General features: G+C 40.4%; 2 protein-coding genes across 8 annotated transcripts in view; one reads left to right on the plus strand and one right to left on the minus strand.

Moving 5' to 3' along the window:
* PLAA (phospholipase A2 activating protein) overlaps window positions 1–16,328 on the minus strand; it is a 28,243-nt gene extending 11,915 nt beyond the window's left edge. The window contains exons 1-11 of one of the 2 annotated variants that reach the window (XR_013346233.1): window positions 16,058–16,321; window positions 10,716–10,909; window positions 8,278–8,378; window positions 8,061–8,181; window positions 7,557–7,724; window positions 6,184–6,319; window positions 5,497–5,666; window positions 3,719–3,876; window positions 2,564–2,783; window positions 919–987; window positions 61–135 (exon numbers count right to left, since the gene is read on the minus strand). Coding sequence is in view for 1 of the 2 variants with exons in the window: in XM_077817726.1 (XP_077673852.1) it covers window positions 61–135; window positions 919–987; window positions 2,564–2,783; window positions 3,719–3,876; window positions 5,497–5,666; window positions 6,184–6,319; window positions 7,557–7,724; window positions 8,061–8,181; window positions 8,278–8,378; window positions 10,716–10,909; window positions 16,058–16,206 (1,561 nt within the window). In the remaining variant the exon portion in view is untranslated. Of the gene's footprint in view, window positions 1–60; window positions 136–918; window positions 988–2,563; window positions 2,784–3,718; window positions 3,877–5,496; window positions 5,667–6,183; window positions 6,320–7,556; window positions 7,725–8,060; window positions 8,182–8,277; window positions 8,379–10,715; window positions 10,910–16,057 lie in introns of both variants that reach the window. The other variant, XM_077817726.1, reaches the window with a different exon arrangement.
* A 559-nt stretch (window positions 16,329–16,887) lies between these two features.
* Window positions 16,888–22,469, plus strand: part of IFT74 (intraflagellar transport 74) — a 63,636-nt gene continuing 58,054 nt past the window's right edge. For 3 of the 6 annotated variants that reach the window (XM_077817735.1, XM_077817739.1, XM_077817738.1), the window contains exons 1-3: window positions 16,889–16,941; window positions 18,714–18,857; window positions 20,176–20,311. In XM_077817735.1, coding sequence (XP_077673861.1) covers window positions 18,738–18,857; window positions 20,176–20,311 — 256 coding nt within the window. In that variant the 5' untranslated portion in view covers window positions 16,889–16,941; window positions 18,714–18,737. Of the gene's footprint in view, window positions 17,039–18,713; window positions 18,858–20,174; window positions 20,312–22,469 lie in introns of those variants that run through there. The other 3 variants (XM_077817737.1, XM_077817736.1, XM_077817740.1) reach the window with 3 other exon arrangements.

Genomic DNA, 22,469 nt, shown 5'->3' on the forward strand with positions numbered 1-22,469 from the left:
AAAGAGAAACTGAAGTGAAAGATAAGCATAACCAATTTATTTGCAAGATGAAGTCCTTACCAGTAAATGGATCAACTACTCCACTTAAAGGAGCTAACACATTTGATGCAGAACCAGGGACATAGCGACCAGCACCTAAAAGATGGCAATTGAGGGATTACATTAATGTATACCACTCCAAGGCAGTAAAAGGATAACTAGTTTTTTCCATTATTGATGAAATTATATCACACAGTCACAATATCTGTATACCCCTTAAAGTAAAAATGTTATTTTTAATTAACTAAAAAAGTTATCCTCAGCATTTCACGCAGTTTGAGGATTGTGCTACACTGTGGTATGCTAGCTATGTCCTGTTTCTTCTAGCACAAAACTAGAAATTAAAAAATACAAGCCAAACTGATCCTTCTCAAGTTCCAAGTGATTGTCTTATCCTCACACCAACAGTTGTGGTCACAATCCTGTTAATCTGAAAGTGTTCTATACTATTACATTAAGACAGGTCACTCAGATAAAACCAGAGTAGTAAGAAGATACTGAAGTGTAAAATTCTACAGAAAAAACCCAACTCCTAGTTGGCCAAGTGACTTAACAAAAGTTTAGCAAGTATGAGGGTTAAGCACCTTGTTTCCTCTGCAACTGGAGTGGTGGTACATTGTAGAGGACAAACTGAACTCTGTGAGGTGGAGGAGGGAGCCTCATATCACTTCTCCTCACAGTGGATTATCACAGCAGAGAGTCAGTCTGGTCAATCTGAGTCAAGAGGAGTCAATCTGATCAAGATTGTGGCCCCCAAAATGAAGGGATGGGTAGAAATTTACTGCTCTTCGTTGGCCATTGGTTGGGCCTAAATAGGATAAAAACCCACTTTTTGATGCCTGCCAGAGGCATCAGAACAAAAATCAAGTTATGTAATACCTGTGAATGGATCTGGTGCAGGTACAGCATTGGACCCAGATGAAGAGCCTGGAACATAGCGACCACTGCCTGTGAAGTAGTAAGAAAAGGAAAGCCAGTTTATTCTCTTATGCTGATGATAATTTCTACTGAAACCCATTAGTCTCTGCACTGGTCACTCTTCAGATAGCAAAGTGGCTCAAAATGAGGCTGAATTCAGTTTGTGCCTTAATAACCCTTAACTGTGGGATGATAAAGATGTTTTGCAGGGGGTTTTTGTTTCTAAAGAAAATTAGACACACACACACTTTCTAGTCATCTAGCCAAGACAACTGAGCACTTTTTTTTTTTCATTTAAAAAAGGTGTACATTTCTACACATTTGTTGTGACCTTCAGCTTCCTAGCAAATTGCCAAATCAACCATTTATGTTGCAAAATTAAGGCATTCTTGGGTTAAAATCATTCCATTTAGACTGAGATTTACCAGATTTGTAATGTATCTCCAAAAGGAAGATATTAAAAGTCTTGCATACAAAATTATGTCTGTTCATTGAGTTTGACTACTCTCAAGAAGTCAGCTCCACACATTTAAAAAAAGACAAATAGGTTAAAAATTTAATTTATTTTTAAAGTAAAATTTTAAAAAAAAAGTTTCCTTGCTACTACTACCACCACCTTATTAAAATCAATAAATTCCCACCATGTATGCATTTTACTTCTTGTTCTTCAATGGGATTGGGAAATACACATACTAGTCTATCCTATTTAGGTTCTTACACCTTGTTCATTACCATCTGAGTACTTTCTAGAGACTTTCAAAAGACAAACTGGGTGAGGTAATGTCTTTTATTAGACTAACTTAGTGCTTACAGAGAACTTCTCTTTAGGTCTAAGTAAACAGAAACACTAATATCTGTCAAGTGGGGTTTCTCTCCAACCCCAAGGAATGAACTGCATGTGTATGTTCTTATTAGTTATTTCAACAGTTTATGAAAATTAGATGCAACTGGATTATGAACTAGCAAAATGCTGAATACATTGCAGGAGAATGTTTCAATCTCAATAGAACTTGTAACTGAAATATACAAGTCTTAACATTTCTATTCAGACTAGAGATTTGTTTTTAAAACACTAAAGCAAAAAGAAAATTGTACTACGATCCCTGAGTTTTTAAATTTAAGGTAAAAAAAAGTTATGCTGCTTTGAAAAGCTGTGTTCCTATTATGGATTATAAAAAGAAAATTAAAGAGTAAATGGAGTAATTTTTTGTTGAAGATTCAATTTAACAAAAAAATGCAAACCCAACACAGCAGTTAAACTAGTAACAATTAAACAAAATATAGAGGAAGTCAATTCAAGTACAGAAGCTAGATCAGGCAAAGCCCCACGGTAAATCAGTGTCTTGCTATGCAAGTACTGGATATTGAATTTGGAATCTTAGTGGGCTCATATTTGCATGGTAATATACAGAATGCTTTCCCAGCATTCTGCTAAACTGATGTCCCATATTTGTGACCATGCCAACTATATAAAAATATGTTGTACGCTGCAGACAGAAAAGAACATGCACCTTATAGTTCGCAGTTTTCATTCAGAAAGATATTAACATCTGAAATCTTAAAGTGTCCACCAGTGATAGTTACCTGTAAGGATTTTTTCTTTTACCTGTAAAGGGATCTGAAAATCCAGTGTCTGTATTCCCCAGCGTTTGCCCTTTGGTGTTGTCTATAATAAACTTGGCCACCTGATCCAGAAACATGGCATTTAGATCATTCTTCTGCAGGAAATTGTACGCAGTCAGCCAGGGATCATCACTGATGTTATATGGCAATTTGTAGGAAGGCCCATTTTCATTCACATCAATAGTGAAAACATAATCATATTCCTTTAAGTGGAAATAAGTCAAAAAGGTGTCAACATCTTTATCTACAGATACATCAAATGTGGACTGTAAGAACAGTACAGGCAAATGATGCCAGACTAAGATTTCTGGTTTTGAAAACATGAATATCCTTGTTATCAGACTTCATTAAAAAGTAAAATATACTACTCTCCTATGCTGACTGTTTGTCTAAATATTTTATTTTAGACAATACTGGACACAGTTAAAAAACAAACGTGGGCTAGATTAGTAAATTTTACCATGAATGGAAGCTACAGTTTCCCTTAGAGTGCAGAGATGTTCCTTTTGAAAGGGGCAAAGGATAGGAAAACTGAAATCACACTTGTGTGCGTGGCTTTTAGAGACAAATTAATACTAAAAATAATTAAGCAGACACATCACATCAATTCTTGTGAACAAGTTTGGCCATCTACAGAATCTGTAGAGGTTAGAATAGATCAGAGGCACGATAAAATGCAGTCTCGAATGTATGTATGTATACATATGTAGCATGACAAACTAGTGACTTTTTCAGACATACAACTACAACTCTCACTGAAGTCAACAGAAATTGCAGGTACTGAAAAGCAGGCCACAAGATAATCAAAATCTAATGAGACATTAACAATAAGCTATAAATGAATGAGAACTCAATCCCGAATAGTAAATTAAATACTGCCTAGAGTGTATGTAGTTTTCCACATCAGCTAGTTTGCTCCAGCAAATGCATTTCAGAAATATTAAGGTACATACTATAGGCAACTACAGTATCTAACAGTTCTGCTGTTTGTTAGACCTAGGATCTATAATGAAGTAATGACAAGTACCCAACTTATTTTAAAAAGTTTATTCCAAACAATGACTGGAGTAATGTGGGGTTTTTTTGTATGAAGAGTTACTAGAACATCAATACAATGATCTAAGAAAACTTTACATACCTTTCCTTCAAATAAAACCCTTCCAGATGATTGCTGTGTGGCTCCAGACGAGCCAACCACTTCACCAATCTTGATCCACCTCCCTTCACTAACACTCCACTGGTAGGCTTCAACTTTCCCATTATCTTTAATTAGTCGTGTCTGCCCCTCTCTTGTTCCTTGAAATAATTTAAAAAAAAAAGACACTATATAGCTAGAGAGAAATAAGATAGTGAAGCAGCTTCCAATGAGAAATAATGTTTCCAAGTACACAAACCTTCATATTTGGCACAGGTTTTGCCTTCTGACTGGAAAAAAAACCAAAACAAAAAACCAAAACCATCTTTCTGCTTAAGAGCTATCCAAATTATCACTGCTTCCTTTCATTTCACTTGGCTCCGTTCTTTTCTTATGGAGATCCTCATTCTGAATTAAGTAAATTTACGATAAAATTTTGATGCAATTAAGACAGTTTTATTTCAACATTCATGGGTTTGAAATTTGCGGACGATACTAAACTGGGAGGAGTGGTAGATACGCTGGAGGGGAGGGATAGGATACAGAAGGACCTAGACAAATTGGAGGATTGGGCCAAAAGAAATCTGATGAGGTTCAATAAGGATAAGTGCAGGGTCCTGCACTTAGGACGGAAGAATCCAATGCACCGCTACAGACTAGGGACCGAATGGCTAGGCAGCAGTTCTGCGGAAAAGGACCTAGGGGTGACAGTGGACGAGAAGCTGGATATGAGTCAGCAGTGTGCCCTTGTTGCCAAGAAGGCCAATGGCATTTTGGGATGTATAAGTAGGGGCATAGCGAGCAGATCGAGGGACGTGATCGTCCCCCTCTATTCGACATTGGTGAGGCCTCATCTGGAGTACTGTGTCCAGTTTTGGGCCCTACACTACAAGAAGGATGTGGATAAATTGGAGAGAGTCCAGCGAAGGGCAACAAAAATGATTAGGGGTCTAGAACACATGACTTATGAGGAGAGGCTGAGGGAGCTGGGATTGTTTAGCCTGCAGAAGAGAAGAATGAGGGGGGATTTGATAGCTGCTTTCAACTACCTGAAAGGGGGTTCCAAAGAGGATGGCTCTAGACTGTTCTCAATGGTAGCAGATGACAGAACGAGGAGTAATGGCCTCAAGTTGCAGTGGGGGAGGTTTAGATTGGATATTAGGAAAAACTTTTTCACTAAGAGGGTGGTGAAACACTGGAATGCGTTGCCTAGGGAGGTGGTGGAATCTCCTTCCTTGGAAGTTTTTAAGGTCAGGCTTGACAAAGCCCTGGCTGGGATGATTTAACAGGGAATTGGTCCTGCTTCGAGCAGGGGGTTGGACTAGATGACCTTCAGGGGTCCCTTCCAACCCTGATATTCTATGATTCTGTGATTCTATGAAAGGGTTAAGTTTGTTTTGTAACTATTTTTTCTTTTTTTGGAAAACAATGCCACATCAAGTTGTCCCTTACTGAGTCACATTGCTAAACAAAAACTACTGCACTGGTGCATAATAAAGCTATTAAAGGCTCATCATAAATGTAATCTGTTCTATTTCTAGGAAGAGATAGAAGAATATCAATTAAACCCTCAGAAACAAAATATTTTATTAGAGGCATAACAGAGCCTCCATAATACTAGTGAACACAGAAGAATGAAATTAATTTTTTTGTTAAAGAACACAAATTTAAGTGATCATCAAAGCCTTCTCCATCTCCAGGAGAGATTAAGCTCCTTATAATACAAAACCAAGGTTTATTGTTTGTTTGTTTTTTAATGCAATAGAAACTGAAGAATTTACCAGGTTCTTTCAGATGTTCTCTTCCAGGAAGATCATCAGCATTAATGTCTCCCAAATCACTAGTTTTAGGGTCAATAGTTGCTTGGGAAAGTTCATTTTCAAAAGCTTGAATCTCCTCAGCACTCGCTGTCCGCTCCAAAGACTCTGTAAATACTCTGATAATCCCATCGCTGAATGCGGAGAAATAAAACACATTTAAAAATGTAATCTCCATCATCTGATATGTCAAAGTGGTTATGTTCCTGGTATGGAATAAAAGTTATTTCTAATATGAATTTATGTCATTTGTTAATTCTAATAGGCTAAAAATCAGTATCTGCTATACAAAAGATTCGGTTCTCATGCTGGCGTTCTATCACAAAGAAATAAGCAGACAAAGAGCAGAGGTGCCTTGAGGCAGCATACTTCTATCAAATGGACTTTGGTACAGAATAACTGCTAGCCTATCCATGGTACTGAACTTTAAAAACCAGCCACATTTCCAAGGCACCATTTCTTCTGACATTCTCAGAATAGTATAAGTGTTCTACTGAAACGAAGAAAATATAAAACTTCCTCCAAAATAAGAAATGTTATCCTGGAGCAAGGCACTTCTCCCACACACAATGATGCATATAATCAGTTTGACAAAGTGCTTTGCAAATGTAGCTCACTACATATTATACAGACAGAGTGAAGTCTGGATACCTTGTGCCAGCCACGATGTCACCATTGTCTAACACACAGCAGCTCCAAACAGACTGAGCTGGAAGTCTGATTATCTGAGCACATTCCCCTCGTTTCCAGATCCTAAGTGACCTGTCTTCTCCAGTGGTTACAAAATCTGGGGAAAAAACCAAAAACGAACATATAGAAGTTTAATATAACAAACAAAGATAAAAAGGTACAAAGTACCTTCCCGCAGGTAAACACTTAATTAAATACTTCTTGCATTTCCTTAAAGAGGTCTACAGGGAAAGCAGGGTAAAATAGTCATTACTCATTCTTCTTTCTGAAAAAAGTGCTCAAGTGTGTACACTGGTGGGCTGAGCCACTAGCCGGCGAAGGTGAAATTATGCTCTAAACAGCACAGTTCCAGTTTCCTTCTCAGGGGTTTATTAACAAAGCTTAAAAAGCCAAAACAATCTCACCATCATCAGGTCATTGTCTTCCCCCTGGGTCTGCAAGACTTCAGTCTTCACAGCCCTCCCTAGTGGGGGCTTTCTGCCAGCTGGCTCCTGCCCCCTACAGGTGTCCCCTTTGAAGGCCTTACAGGTGCAAGAAAAAACAAAAAGTCTCCTTCTAGGTTCTTCCCAAACCCTGGGCCTCTCCCATCTGCCCACGAGGCAGGAAACCTCATATGTGCTCAACAGAAAATAGCATAACTAGGAGAAACATGCGACCTGCTACTACAACTGCCAGTTTTAAAGAGTACAAGTACTGTAACAAGTGCACTGAGACATGTGCATGCACCCCCGAGGCCCTGTGCTCTGTTATGGTGCTTTACTTTTCACCAAGTGTGCAAACATAGTCTATACATCATAGAAAGAGCTTATGATTAACATACAAACCTGAGAATCAACTTCTTCTGTGACCTTGGGCAAGTAACAGTCCTGAGCCTCTGTTTTCACATCTAACTCTCTGACATGTAGTTAAGATTACATAATTAACATTTGCAGCATGCTCTGAGATCCTTCTGCAGAAGTTGCTACAGGAATATTAAGTATTGTCTCTAAGACTATTGCTATGTACAAGTATCATTTTTGCACTATGCTAGGGTACTGATAGGCAGATGGCAACCTGGGCTGAATTCCTGGCCCTGTTGAAGTCAATGGGAGTTCTGCCATTGACTTCAGTAGGCCAGGATTTCACCCGATTCCCAGGACCTTTCGGATCATAACTATTTTCTGAGCAATTTTGAACCCAGATGTTCAAGAACATTTCTCTTCCAGTGACATGTTAATTGTCCAAACAGAAAAATACAGAAAATATAATCAGAGTTCTTTCATCAGCATTCTATAATGGTACCAGAACTACCATTCATTTTGAAAAGCTATTTTACTTTGGAAGTAAAGTCTTACCTTTACAACGAGGGAAGACAGATATGCTGTATATGTAATTTGTATGTCCGTAATAAATTTGAAGACACTCGCCCGAGATCTGCCACCTTCGAATACTGGCATCATTAGCACAGGAAAGAAATTCTGTGTCACTTAAAATTGCTAAACCTCTCACACAATCTTCGTGTCCTTTATAAAGGAAAGAAAAAGGTTTCATGAACAACCAAATATTGCTTTCAGCAGCAGCAGCTTAACATACCAATATCTTATTTTGCAATTTTTTTATCCTAGAAACTGATGTTTAATAACGATCCAGCTTTAAAAAAAATTCCTTTGCTTAGCACTTTCTGAAAATCAGGCCTCTTTAACGTGTCTCAAGTTGGGTACCCAAAAATCACTAGCCACTTTTCAAAACTCTTGGTCTAAATATTAAGTTACTTGAATCCACGAAATTTTCACAAACAGGAAGTTGATTCATAAAGATGTCAAATTAGAAAATACTCTCCATTTTACCCAAATACTTACCAGTGAATGTTCTCTCGCATCTGCCTGCTTTCCATAGCTTAATAGTTTTGTCAGCTGAACCAGTCAACATTAATCCCTGTTCAGGCAATATCTTCACTGCCCATACTGCAGCTGTGTGACCCTGTGAACAAGAACAGTGTTAGAATAGCTAGAGAACAACTGAATTTACAAAGCTGTTCAATTATTCATTTGATATACTCATGAAGAACTACTATACCTGCAATGTCATCATGCATTTGTCATTCAACCAGACTTTAGCTGTGGTATCCCATGAGCCACTAAGCAATGTGCCGAATTTCCCAGATGAAAGGCTGCAAACTGGAACAAACAGTCAAATCAGCATTGACACACTCCTATCCTCTGCCCCTTTCTTATTCCAGTAACATATGGAAGGAGATTTTTCTTATGTTAGCAGCATACATTCATGGAATGCAATTTTTTTTTAAAGTTGTTTCCAGGGCAAGCCCTTGGGCCTTTCCTCTTCTACTCTGGAAAGGGAATTTAGCATACTTGCAGTCACAGTGCTAACTACAACTTAATGCTTCAGAGGACATCTCTGTAACACAGAGGACCACTGGAGCCGGCTGGCAAATGGTTCACTGTTCTGTAACAGCAACTCCTAGCAGGCCGGACTAACTCACTACACCTAGCACACAGCTTTCATGGTATTTATCCATAAATGATGTCACGTAAGAGCTTAAATGAAAAGCATCATGCTGATTATTAACATCATTGTGAAATATATGTATAATGAAAACATGTTCCTAAAGTCTGAATCTAGACAGGGCTCACAAAACAGGTTTCTGCCAGACAGACAAAGGATGTATATTCACCTGTCTCGGTTCACACATAAGTTAAGCATAGTAAGCCAATACAATTTACATATGAAGTAAGCCAATTTACATATGAAGTCAACTGGGAGGCAATGAGACTGAACCACAGCAGGTTGTCCTGTTTCTGAGGGCAGCCAATGAACTTTGGGGAACATAAGGAGAAAACAAAAAAAAGACACCCCTTTAACCTGCACCTAGGAAGTAAACGAACAACGCATTTACATTCATGAAAACGGGATCCCAACCAGACTTGGTTGGAGACTCTGCAAAAAGGACATTTATTTATTTTGGGGAGGGAGGGGGAGGAGGAGAAGAGATAAATTGGCTCTAGACAGGAGATTAGTCTGTTAAGTTTAGCCTCTAGAAAGCATGTATTGACTTGGTTTTATATGTAACCCTTCTGGTTTCATTATCCTTACTCACTAAAGTAGAACCTCAACATTATGAACACCTCGAGAATGGAGGTTGTTCGTAACTCTGAACAAAACGTTATGGTTGTTCTTTTCAAAAGTTTACAATTCAACATTGACTTAATACAGCTTTGAAACTTTACTATGCAGAAGAAAAATGCTGCTCCCCTCCCCCCCCTTTTTTTTAAAGTAGTTTACATTTAACACATTACTGTACTGTATTTTTTTTTGGTCTCTGCTGCTGCCTGATTGTGTACTTCCAGTTCCAAATGAGGTGTGTGATTACCTGGTCAATTCGTAACTCTGAGTTTCTACTGTACATCTTAAATCTTGATTTTTGATAATAAAACTTATGATAGTTTTCACAATAAGTAGACCTTAGTGCTATGGTATTGTACAAGGAACTGATCCCAAATTGAATCATTCAAGCTGATGTGTCTACTGTACCCTTGGGGACAGCATACCTGGTATTACCATGAGTGGATAAGGGGCTGAACACAACAGGGGAACGCTTCAGAGAGTCTTGGGTCTGAGTATACCTACTGTTAACCTCCAAGGCAACATAAGGGTTGGTATAGCCCAGAAATTGATTGAGTAAGTAACAAACTGGAGGTGTCTGGGAGCTGACTCCCAATTAAGCACAAATAAGTCTCTCTCACGCTGGATAGGGGGGATAACAAGGTGACTCTCAGTGTACATCTACACTGCAGCAAAACATGCCTGGCTGGCACTGTGAGGGGGTGGGTCCCCAAGCGTCTGAAATTTTATAGCCCTGCAGCCTGAACCCTTCAAGCCCAAATCAGCTAACACAGGTCAGCCACGGGTATGAGGGTATGTCTACACTGCAACGTAAGTCCAGGGTTTGAACTCAGGCTCAAGCCCAATCCCCCTTCCACCTACACACAAAATCGCTCTAAGCCAGGGCTTGGACTCAGGAATCAAGCCCTATTGCTTTGCAGTGTAGACACATCCCCATTTGGACTCATGCTCTGGGAGTCTGTCAAAAGTATTCCACAATCCCAGGGCCAACTTTATTTGTCCCCTGGACAGTCAAGTTTGGAGCAGATCTCATGGTTTTTTGAACAGTTTGTAAAGTCCCAAGTAGAGCCCTAATTCAGTACTGAGGCACCTACGTGGTACCACAACACAGATATTATTAATCCACATAAGTAATTATACATTATGATAGCTGTGCCTTGCTCTGCTGAAAACATGAGTTACTGTGACTAGTTTACAGAGAATCTGAATTTACAAAACCTGCTGATAGCCGTATTTGGAAGTAATTCACGATGGAAAAATACTAAAGAATTCTAAGTCTTAGAAAAGCCACATTTTATTTTAACCAAGTTAAAGACAATTTGCATTAGTTCCAGCTTTCACAAGGGGAATTACAAAACAAGACCTATACTTACCTGTATTTTTGTGACCCTTAAGGACATAGAGCGGAGCTGTGTTGTCCAGTGTGAAGATGCAAATATTATGGTCATTGCCACCTGTTGCAATTAGCCCATGAGGATAGTTGTCACTTGAAGGTATGATGCATACACAAGATACAAAATTGGAGTGGCCACTCATAGTATGCATTTCAGTAAACCCCCTGTTAGGACTAAACAGATAAACAGATCAATAAATTTACATTTACAGAATCATAAAAGAAAACATACCCACATCAATTTAAGCTACAGAATGCACTTTATATTCAAAAACTCTTGGACTGATATATATTAACAATAGGCTGAGTCTTAGACAGAAAGAAAAACAGAGCCTTGAAAAAAAAAATACAGTTTTCAAATTTTGCAGTATGGTAAGCAATATTTAAACCTGGCCATTTAGGTACTAATAACCTAAAGGAGTCAAGAAGTAAAGCTACTACTTATAATAATATTTACATGTAGGATAGGAGGATTTTTCTGGATAAAGATTTTTGAGTGTCAAGTACCGGTCTTTTACTGAATCCCATGTCCATTTTTAAAGAGTACTGACAAGCGTTTGCAAAAGTAGAATAAAAAACACTAAATTATTTAAATAGCTACAGAAATTGATAATAATAATAAATTCAGAAATAAAGTTAGCTTGATAATCAGATTTCTTAAAATCTTACTGATTGCCACTTTGTACTGACAAATGTTTAGAAGTTCTCTCCAAAATCAACAGATTTTTTCTTCCATTCTATTTCTTTGCTTCACTTACTAATATTTAATACTTAAGGCTCATGCTGCAAATGGGCATTTTACTACTTTCCAATAATTTGTGTTTTCCTTCCTACACATGCAGTTAGCTTTTTAATATGCATTTTGTAATAGCCTCTTAATTTTATTTTACATTAATTTCCTTTATTACAGTCAGAGAGTGGGTTGAAATCGTTTTCATAACCCATCTGGTTAGGTTTAATAATAATATAGGCTTCCTGAGACAAGATTAAGAACAGCAAATCTTTGATGTAATAATATAGCTATCAAATAATACAATATAATATTTTAATCTAGTATCTAAAACACCCCTTGTGATCACAAGTCAAGATTTCTGCAAAGGGGTAAAGTTAACGTGCAACTGACCTTAATTTCAGTACTGAACCATACAACTTTGATTTTGCATTAATAGTTCTGTTTGAATTCAAGTTTTTTTGTTTTGTTTTGTTTTGTTTTAAGGAAAAGATCATTCTTCAATAACTAAGACGACACCAATTGGCAAATTATTTATGCTAATGTCATTAGAAGACATGCGCCACTGGCGAAAGGCTGTGTTACCATTATAAACTAAGGCCCCAATCCTGTAATTGACTGTGCATGGGCAACAACCCTCCTCTCTTTTGTTCCTTCCTCCCTCCCCAATGTGAAGTACAAGTGGCTTCAATGGGGGACTGCCTGCAAAAATTCTTTTGCTGAATCAAGGCCTAAGTATGCACTTCTATACTCATGCTCAAGCATGATCAGGTATATACCTTTATAAGCATGTCTGAGCAAAGGTGAGGGTGTGAGGACCGTACAATTTTCATAACCTGAAGAGCCGATGAACAGATTTTTGAAGTTTTGAACATTTACAGGGTTGCAATTGTAAGCATCTCAACTTACAAAGTGCCTGTTGTAATACTGTTTTTTTTTCACATTCTGATTTTGGATTTTTCACAGCTACACCATAAATGGACAAAAATCATTTACTTTGAAATACTCATATTTTAAAGAGAATGTCAACTAAAAATCACACTTCTATCTAAAGGTTTTTTGTTTCTTTTTTAAAACTTATAAGACACACCTCATATTAAAATAAATTAGAGATTCGAGAATATTTCTATTTTTTGGTTTGTTTACATAATACTTGATGGCTCTCTGTACACAGTTTCAAGGATTCCTCCGAACAGTCAGTCTAGTTGAGAGAAAAAGCCATTAAAAATATAAAAATCTGGCAACCTACAGAAGTTGGCAGGTACTGAACCTGAAACAATTTTAAATTAGCTTTCCAGGTATTGTATGCAGCTGTGTGTCTACCTCCTTGAATGTCTCAGATGCACAGGAGTCAGTGAAAATGTTATTTAACCCCACACTCCAAAGGTTTTCTTGTAAAAATCATGATCTTCCCCCCACCCCTTCCTTCAGCTTCTCAAGTGCTGCATGTAGGTTGAAGTCACAATACAAACAATAGTGGAAGTCACAATAGTCAGCTAAAACCTCTCCTCCACCAAAAAGTAGAAGAACAAGGGCTACATCCAAAATTTTGTATATGATAGCTTACTCATTGATCCCTTTCTGCTGTATCCCTATAATTTCCTAAAGTGGACATATTGCTATTACCCACATTGTGATCACTAACATAGTGGTGGAGAACTAGAAAGAAGAACAAACATGGTAAAAGGGAGAGATGTTCGCCATGCTCTCTCTCTTCCACCTCCATCTACAGACACCACCACCAAGCAACTGAAGAGCTGATCAAAGGGGAGAGCCTGGCTGAAGGGCAACCAGCCAGCCTGTTGTGAGAAGCATCTAAGTTTGTAAGGGCACTGAAAGTGTTAAGATCAGCTTAGAATGCTTTTTGCTCAGGATGAATAAAAATCAATGATTTAAAAAAAAAATTGGATTGTTTTTATTTAAATAGAATTTTTTTGATAAAATGCCTTTTGAGGAAAAAATACCTATCTAAAGATAGTTTTAATTAAGATACATTAGAGCTCAAAGAGCTCTCATCATGGAATAGGGATTATAAATTCTAATTCTACAGTATGAGACAATAGTGTCATGTACTGTTTAAAAAAAGTTTTGTAAAAGAGTTCCAATAGTTCATGAATTAGGGTCCCAATTTTATGGGGTTCCACAGGCTTCTGTATAGATTATTTAGGTTAATCTTTCTATCTACCCAACGGGACTTAGTGCTCAGTCTAGAAGATATCATCAGGGATGCTTAGTTTTGCAGTTCTCAAACTGGATTTTTGTCTCTCGAGGTAACATGCTTGTTAACAGCAAAAGTGTTTTTAAATAAATATATAGAAATGAGAAATAACAGACCTCAACTCTATTGTCCCTCTGCAATTTTGTGCACACAGAGTCAATCTCTTACCTCTCTTTAAGAGTGCAAAGTTTCAAAAAGTTCAATGAATAAAAGATTGTCGGGGGTGGAATAGATCTGGACAAGGAGAAGAAGTCTGGAGATAAATGTGAGAAGCGAGGGACATATGCCTGTTTTGTTAAAATATTGTATGTTTGCTGTTGAAGAAAAAAATCCAGAATACTTAATGTTGTTGTTTTAGTTAAAAAAAAACAACTTAAATGTTTGTCTGGTGATGTTCTCCTCCTAATACAGCCTGGAAAGAAAATCCTCCAAATATTAATGATTAACCTGTTGAATTGGAGATAGTTCACCTCCCAATAACTTCATAAATATCTGCTTCAATTATCTTTGGTAAATGAAATAACCAAACACTCATTCGTTTTCTGATATAGCTGTAAAACTAATCTGAAAAGTTTTCAAAATAAATCACTGTTTAAAAATGTATAGTGTGTACCTTCTAAAAATGAAACCTACATCTATCTCTGAGTTGTGAAGAATACGTATTAAGGTTGTAACAACCAACAAGAATGCCCTTTTATGTAGAAAACCATGATTAAATCGAGTCTTCTTGACTAGTGATTTAAATCATGATTAAATCAAATCCACCCTAGTTTTGCTTTTATCTCATTTGACCAAATCGGACTTGTGCTTTGATTTATAATCACTTAAACAAATTTAGTAACTACAAAAGATTTTGTTCTAAAAAATTTTATAGAAAGAGCGGTCTCATTAATTTGGAAGAGAGGACAAATCCCTCCTTTGTGATAAAGTTGTTAGGAAATGTTAAGAGTCTATTCCTCTACACTTTCCCTCACCCAACTCACAGTTTTATATGACAGCCTCCTGGCAAAATATTCAGACAAACTTGTCAATTGCTTCTTTTTCCACTCTGTTAGAAAAGAAAGTGCATACCCACTAAATCAATGATATGGGTCACAATTTTAAGCTGTGCACATAGTAGGAAATAGGTTTTGCTGATGCCCCAAGTATACACTACATAGCAGCGTATACATCTACTGATTATAACAAAGGATTGTGAATCAGCTCTCAGTTTCAATTCCTGACTCGCTCTCAGTTTCAATTAAATGACTCACAGTGTGACCCTGGCAAGTCTATTTAGAAACAAAATTGTACAGTTGTTTGTAACACCTAAGATTTTTATAACTGAAAGCCATCAACAAAAAAGTTTCTCTCTTTTTCAGTTTGTTTTGTGCATTGGACTGTACTTTGTGTATAAATAGTGTCAGCGCATACCATATCTGTGTATTCAGTTTCTACCTTGCTGAAGAGACCATTGTGAACATTAAACGAAGCACAAATACCCGTTTAAAAGACCTGTAAAAAGAATTTTTAAAATGTAGAACATTCTGATCTGTCAAAAACTTGAATGACTTTATTTTTAAAAACTAAGTTTACAGTAGCACTTTAATCTCTTATTGCTTCAGTCATCCCATCTATAAACAGGATTCACACATTTATAGAAGGGATGAGAAAAATGTAGCATCCGTAAAGCACTGAGCTAGTGAGATAAAATGAGCTCAAAGAGCATTCTTCCCTGAATTCCCCAAAACGTAGACACAAGGACTACACTTTATGATCACTCACAGAGCAGCCAGCTATCAAGTTAGAACAGACTGCACAAAAAGCCCTAATAAAGAGCCACCACAAGTCTGCTCACTCCACAGAGCTCGGTGTCGTTATTAAACTGAGAGATTCTCAAGGTGTTTAGAGAAAGCCAATGAGCGCAAGCCAATAAGGCTGTAATCCACTTTTAAACAGACACACACATATATTTAGCAGCTAAGGCCAGCCACAGCAAGAGCAGGGAGATTATACTCCTTTGCACTAAGATTCTGAACGCTGAAGGCCAATTTCACCTGTGAGACACGTACCCACAGCAAGGAGCCAGGGAAGAGTTTAGCGCCTAGAGCCCAGAAGGAAAGATCAGAGCTAGCCCTGGCGTTCGCGGGGACACAAGATGCCCCTAACACAGGGGAAGACTGGGTTAAAGCGGACCCTCATCTCCTTTCTCCCGCGGGCCTGCTACCGGCGCAGCACAGGACTGGGGGGCGCGAGACACGGGGAGCCCGAGACACGGGGAGCCCAAGCGGCTGCCTCTTCGGCTGATAAGGGAAAGCGGAGCGCAACGGGGGGGGACGGTCGCGCCACATGCCCCCGAAGAGCCCGGTCCCGGCCCGGTCTCTTCAGCACTCACCAGTCAGGGGCCCATAGCCGGGCGGTTCGGTCCCGGGACACCGACACGAAGCCTCCCGGCGGGAACAGGCCGTGACTCAGACCCCGCACGTCCAGCTCGTGTCCCGCCACGGAGCAGCGGAGCCGGTAAGTGCCGCCCGCGCTCGCCATGGCCGCGGCTCTCCCTGCAGCTGGAAATCTCGCCTCAGCCCGGGAAAGCCGGCGGGCAGCGGAGGTACGGGACAGAGAGACCCTGACACAGCAACCACTGCCCTTCCCTGCGCCGGAAACCGTCATCAACCAGTGCCGGGCCTCCGTCCCCCAGAAGGCGGGGAGACTGCATATCCCAGCATGCGAAGCGCCAGGTGGAGAGGAAAGACCAGGTCGGAGATGGCGCAATGTATGCTGGGAGTTGTAGTCTCTGTAGCGCACAACAGTTAAAAGTTTCAGAGTAACAGCCGTGTTAGTCTGTATTCGCAAAAAGAAAAGGAGTACTTGTGGCACCTTAGAGACTAACCAGTTTATTTGAGCATGAGCTTTCGTGAGCTACAGCTCACTTCATTAAAAGATGGCGCATTGCATGCTGGGATTGGTAGGCCCTTACTACAGCGGGGAGCTTTGTAAGTTGGGACTCGCAAATTGCAATGTCCGAATGTCCTTTCCCAGCGCCCCTCTGTGCGGAGGTTCCCCTAGGCCCTTCCGCCTCTCCCTGTATTGGGAGGTAAACTGTGTATTCTTAGCGGGGGGCGGGACTCGAGATCTCGCTCCTGGCTGTGGGAGGCGGCGGGATTTCAGATTCTCGCGAGAGTGGAAGGAGCGCGGCCGACGATTGGCTGCTGGGGCAATGGGGCGGGGTTGCTCGGTTGCTGTGATACTGCCGTCGCTCGGGGACGGGTCGCGAAGGAGGTAAATCGGCTCCAACTGGCCCTGGGGAGCGGCCGCTTCGGGTGAGACCGCGGGGCCGGGTCTCCAGCCGCTGCCCGCGTTGGGGGCCCGTCTCCCGGTAGGGCGGAACCCCGCGCTCCTGTCTGGCGCTCAGCCGCCATGGGGAGAATCGGGGACCGGAGCCGACTCTTCCCGTGACCCTCCCGGGAGGGAGCCGCCCCGCAGCGGCCGCCTCTAGTGCCCCCCCCAGCGCTGCCCTAGTGTCGTTCCCCCCACCTCCTCTATCCCTAGTGCCCCCCCAGCGCCGCCTCTTACTGCTCCTAGTGCCATCTCCTACTGCGCCCCCCCAAGAGCGCCGCCCCGAGTGCCCCCCCCCGACAGCGCCGCCTCTAGTGCCCCCCGCGCTGTCCTGGTGCCCCCCATCCACCTGCTCCATCCCTGGTGCCCCCAGCACTGCCTCCTAGTGTCCTGCATCCATCAGCTCCATCCCTGGTGCCCCCCAGCGCCACCTCCTAATGTCCCCCAGCACTGCCGAGTGACGACCTCCACTAGCTCCATCCCTAGTGTCCTCCAGTGCCACCCCTAGTGCCCGCACCCACCAGCTCCATCCCTAGAGCCCCCAGCACTACCTGTAGAAGCCCCTGTCCCTTGCCCCTCTCTGGTACCTCTCAGTGACACCCCTGGTGCTCCCTAACAGTCTCCATAGCCCAACCACCCCTCGTACTCCTCCAGTGCCCACCCCTAGTACTCCTCACAACTAGGGTTGCCAATTTTGGTTTGAAATATTCCTGGAGATTTCATCACATGACATAATCTTTAATTAAAGATGAATCTTCAATTCTTGGAGACTCCAGGCCAATCCTGGGGGGTTGGCAACCCTGCCCCCAGCCCCTGTGTCACTCCTTGTACTCTTTAACAATCCCCACTGCCCCTAGTGCCACCCCAGTACCCCCAAAGCTCCCAGCACTACCCCAGTACCCCCTTGAATTCTCCCCACACTCCCAGTACCAGCCCATATTCCCCCCCCCACAGCCCAAGTATCCCATCTTCCCCAGTGCCACCCCTAGTACCTCCCTACAGCCCCTGTGTCACTCCTAGGACTTCTTAACAGCCCCTAATGCCACCCTAATGCCCCCCATACCACCTCAGTATCCCCAGTGCCACCTTATATTCCTCTCACACCTCCAGTGCCACCCCATATGCCCCCAGATCCCTAGTACCCCATCTTCCCCAGTGCTACCCCAGTATCCCCTAACAGTTCCCATAGCCTATCCACACTTATATCCCCCACAGTCCCCCAGTGCCATCCTGTATTCCCCCACATATCACAGTGCCACCTGTAACCCCCCCCCACAACACTAGCACCCAATACCCCCATCCTCCCTGTGCCACCCTGGCTACCCACCCATCCTCCTAGTAGCCCCAATGTAATCCGCACAACCTACAGAGCCACCCCTTATACTTCCTGCTGCTCCCTGTATTCCCCCCACATTCCTTGTGCTGCACCTTAAACTCCCCACCCACTTGAGTATTTCTAGTATTCCCACGGTGCTCCCTAGATACCCAGTACTCCCCGCAGCATCACACATTATTTATACTTCCTATATACGCTAGTACCACCTTATATCTGCTACATGTTCCTCATACCCTCAGCTGTCCAACACCCTCCATTCCTTCCCCAGCATACAACAAGCGCCCTTAGTAATGTAAAGGATTAGAAATGTAGTGGAGAGCGTCACTAATAAAGGATCAGTTCTAATTAAAGGACATGAGCATCATATGTTTCTTTCCAGAGAGAAGTTTAAAATAAATAGAAAATGGCAAGCAATCACAAGCCACCCACAGCTCGTCCTGCTTCAAGAGGAGGAATTGGGCTGACAACCAGGCCTTCTTCATCCTTGTTACGGACTCCAGCAGCAGCCAGAGTGGGAACAGGGGTGTGTTAAAGTGATTTAATATGTTTGTTTTGAATGTTTAGATTTTATCCTGATGTTTCTGTCATGAAGAATTGGGTGCCAGTAGTAACTGTAATTGAAGGTAGCCGTTTGAATTCTTTTTTGGTACTTCATATTTCTTTCTTCATTCCAAGAAGATTTGTCTATTGTATGTTAAAAGGAGGTGGGTTGGAAACTGTTATTGCCATATATTGGATGAAATATATGTTTTAGAGTTACTAGTAGAAAAAGCAAAAAGATCTGGTTTGTTAGAGATGTGTCCTGTCACCCTTCGTCGGTTGCCTTCCCCTATGATTTTGTTCATGTCATGGGAGTAATTTACACTGGGTCTTCAGATTGCCTCTGGTCCTTTTATTCTGGTATGGCATGCAAAGGCCAAGTAAAGGTCAAACCCATAGTACTTAAAGATTACTGGATCTACAAGCTTAGTGCCTCCCACATCTGGTATCCGCAAAGGAGCAAAATGCATTTTGCATAAGTCCTAAGGCATCTGCTGATGCACTTTGGGACTAGAATAAACAGGGCTGGACTTTTGCTTTCACAGTACAATCCAGTTTCACAGTACAATCCAATTCCCTAACAGTCTCTCCTCTCCAGCCAAACTAGAGACAAGAGCAACAAATTGTTCTTCCTTAATTTATGCACTTTTTGGTAGCCAGTAGGTTGCTTTTAGCCTACACCTCTGTTGAAGTAGGAGATTTTAATAAAAAGTAGGTGATTTCAATAAAGAGAAGCATTATATGTGAGGCCTGAGCATGAGACTTGTATGTTTTTCTCCACACATAAGTAGAAACCTGAGCTTTATGGAAGTTTTGGACAGGAAAATCTTGCTTTTCCTGACAATTAAAATAATAGTCTCACTGAACAGATTTTTTAAATCTAATGGGGGGGGTGGGGGAGGGAGAGTGTTATTGGAACTAACTGCTAAAAGATAACCACATAGCATGATAAACAAAACAGTAGGAATTCAGTTTACACTATCATTTGGGCAGAGGTCAAACCTGAGGAAGAAAAAGAACATCAAGAATGCAAAAAAAATAGCCTTGAGTCTCAAAAACAAATATAGAGAGATGTATGTGCTCGAGGTTTTGATTTGATACTATACTATTTAGATTTACTTCTAAAATATTTGGTATAAATTATCACCTGCAAGAAAAATACCGCTAAAGATCTAGTGTACTAAGTAAAATACATATGTTAGTTTCTAATTGTTAGAACAATCCAGACAAGCTTTTAAGTGTTCCTCTTAACAACTGCATAAATATAACAACTGGTTTATTATTCTATTGTCTTTGTCTAGATGCCCCCTGGTACATCACGGCCTGGTACTCGTGGTGGTCTCCTAGGTACTGGAGGGGTGTTGTCATCTCAAATTAAAGTTGCAGACCGTCCAGTGACACAACAAGGGTTAAGTGGAATGAAAACTGGGGTGAAAGGTATTTTAATATATGAAGAATTCTCATCTTAATACAGGAAGATTTTTTTAACACTCTCAATGAATCAATACAATTTTGGGGAAGCTGGATGGCAGAGGATATTTTGTGGCTCTAGTGCCTCTAGTGTGGGACAGAAACTTGAAATTTAGCACTGATAGTCACTAGGTGAGACATGTGCCTTTTAGAGGTCCTTGGGCAGATTTGGCAGAATGTATAGGGGTTTAAAAATACGTCTTGCACATTATTTGAATAACAGCCTTACTATAGTCTGTTCATATCATGCAAGCATAAGTGAATTAGTTGAATAGAATATTCTGTCTGGGTGGGTGTGTATGGAATCTTAGCCTTGTCTCATTCCATAAAAAGTTTGATGTTCATGTGGAATTTGGAGCTTTGCCTGATCTATATGATCTACTAATGCTCGTATTGAATGAGGCAAGGGGGCAAATAAACCAGCCTCCTGAGTACACATCTTGTGCAAGACAGAGGGTCTTACAACTGTCTAGAAAATAGTTTCATGTTATTGAATGTCTGTGTTTTATCATTTTTCTCTTAGCGTAGTTTCCGTGTGGAATATTTGTAGTTTTTAGAAAGAAAATTAAGGTTGCAAAGTGAAGCCCTCAAAAATCTGCTTCTTGTGCTAGTGCTTTATTATATGCTCTAGTTATGCAAACATGTATTTTGTGTATTGAATGAGGCAGGGTTACAGAGTGAATCAATGGGTCATCATGTGATTCCATCTCTCCTTTTAGGATAAATTCTTTTTTCAGTTACCACAGTGAAAATTCAGAGTGAATCATTAAGGCTCATGGACCTACTCTAAATTTACATTGCTGTAATTGAGAACAAATTTTGGCCCTCAAGGAACAGGATGAATGGCATATAGTGATTAAGGCCTTGGTCCGAGGACTTAGAAAATGTATTGTATCTTGAGTTTGATTATACTTCCTTATTTACAACCATAGAAAGTTTTAGTTGATAAAGATCGTGACACCTTTAACTCAAAAGAAAAAATTCTGATTGCAAAGTCAAAAGTTTCTTATCTGTGTATAAGTAGATTTTACAAGTTCAGAGAAGATATGTATCTTTAAAACAATCTTTAAGATCTCTTTTATAACTTCAGATTATTTTTATGACTCTTTATGAATCGTAACAATAAGATTTCCCAAAATTTGTGAAGAGTCAGAATAAGGGACACAGGGTAACAATTTAAATGGGAATCCTAAAGCATTTCAAAACACACAGAAGTGAGTCAAATGTCTAACTCAAATATTTGTGTAAGACTAAAGCAAATTCATTAAATGATTCAGATTTCATATTATTCTCTGTAGTTTTCAGGTTATGATTGAGTAGACTGTTATGCATAGAAAGGAACTCCAGTAAGAGACTTCATACTTTCACCCTGATCTTGCAAAATGTTAATTTTATTCTCCAGTTATTTTGTAGACTGTTCTACATTGTCTACCTTCTTTTCTAATACCCCAATTTTAGAACGCACTAAATCACCACTAGCCTCAAATAAGTCACATTTTGACTCGAGGACATGAATCACAGAAAGTGTGGAAGTTAGTGAGGTATCTGAAATGTTTTTCAAGGAAGAGTAATAAGGAGTGAACTGAACAAATTACACTGTAAGGAACTACAACTAATAGGGATTAGGGAAGGGAGAGACACACTAATGAGTCCCTCCTTCTACTATCTTTGCTTTTAGAAAACTCAGAAGTAGCAGACTTCTCTATGCCTGAACAATGCTTATAGTATTCACATCTCTTGGGAGACATTTGAAAAAAATAATATTAAAAGAAGAAGGCATAGATTGAGTCTCCTTCAAGCACTGCAGAACAATATTTAAATACTTTACTATACAACAAATGTTTATACAGTTGTAATCACATTGAACTTACCCACAATTGGACTATGGTTTGATGTCAGAAATACAGCTCCAGGGTGAGGGGACTTCAGATGTCCTTCTTCGAGATAGTGGGTTACAACTAGAACTGTTGGTTTTAATTCCAGGGTGTTCAGTTTAGGTCCCAAAATTCCTTTCACGGCTGTCATAGAATCATAGACTACCAGGGTTGGAAGGGACCTCAGGAGGTCATTTAATCCAACCCCCATGCTCAAAGCAGGACCAATCCCCAACTAAATCATCCCAGCC

This window comes from Eretmochelys imbricata, chromosome 5 (genome assembly GCF_965152235.1).
Source record: "Eretmochelys imbricata isolate rEreImb1 chromosome 5, rEreImb1.hap1, whole genome shotgun sequence".
Taxonomy (NCBI): domain Eukaryota; kingdom Metazoa; phylum Chordata; order Testudines; family Cheloniidae; genus Eretmochelys; species Eretmochelys imbricata.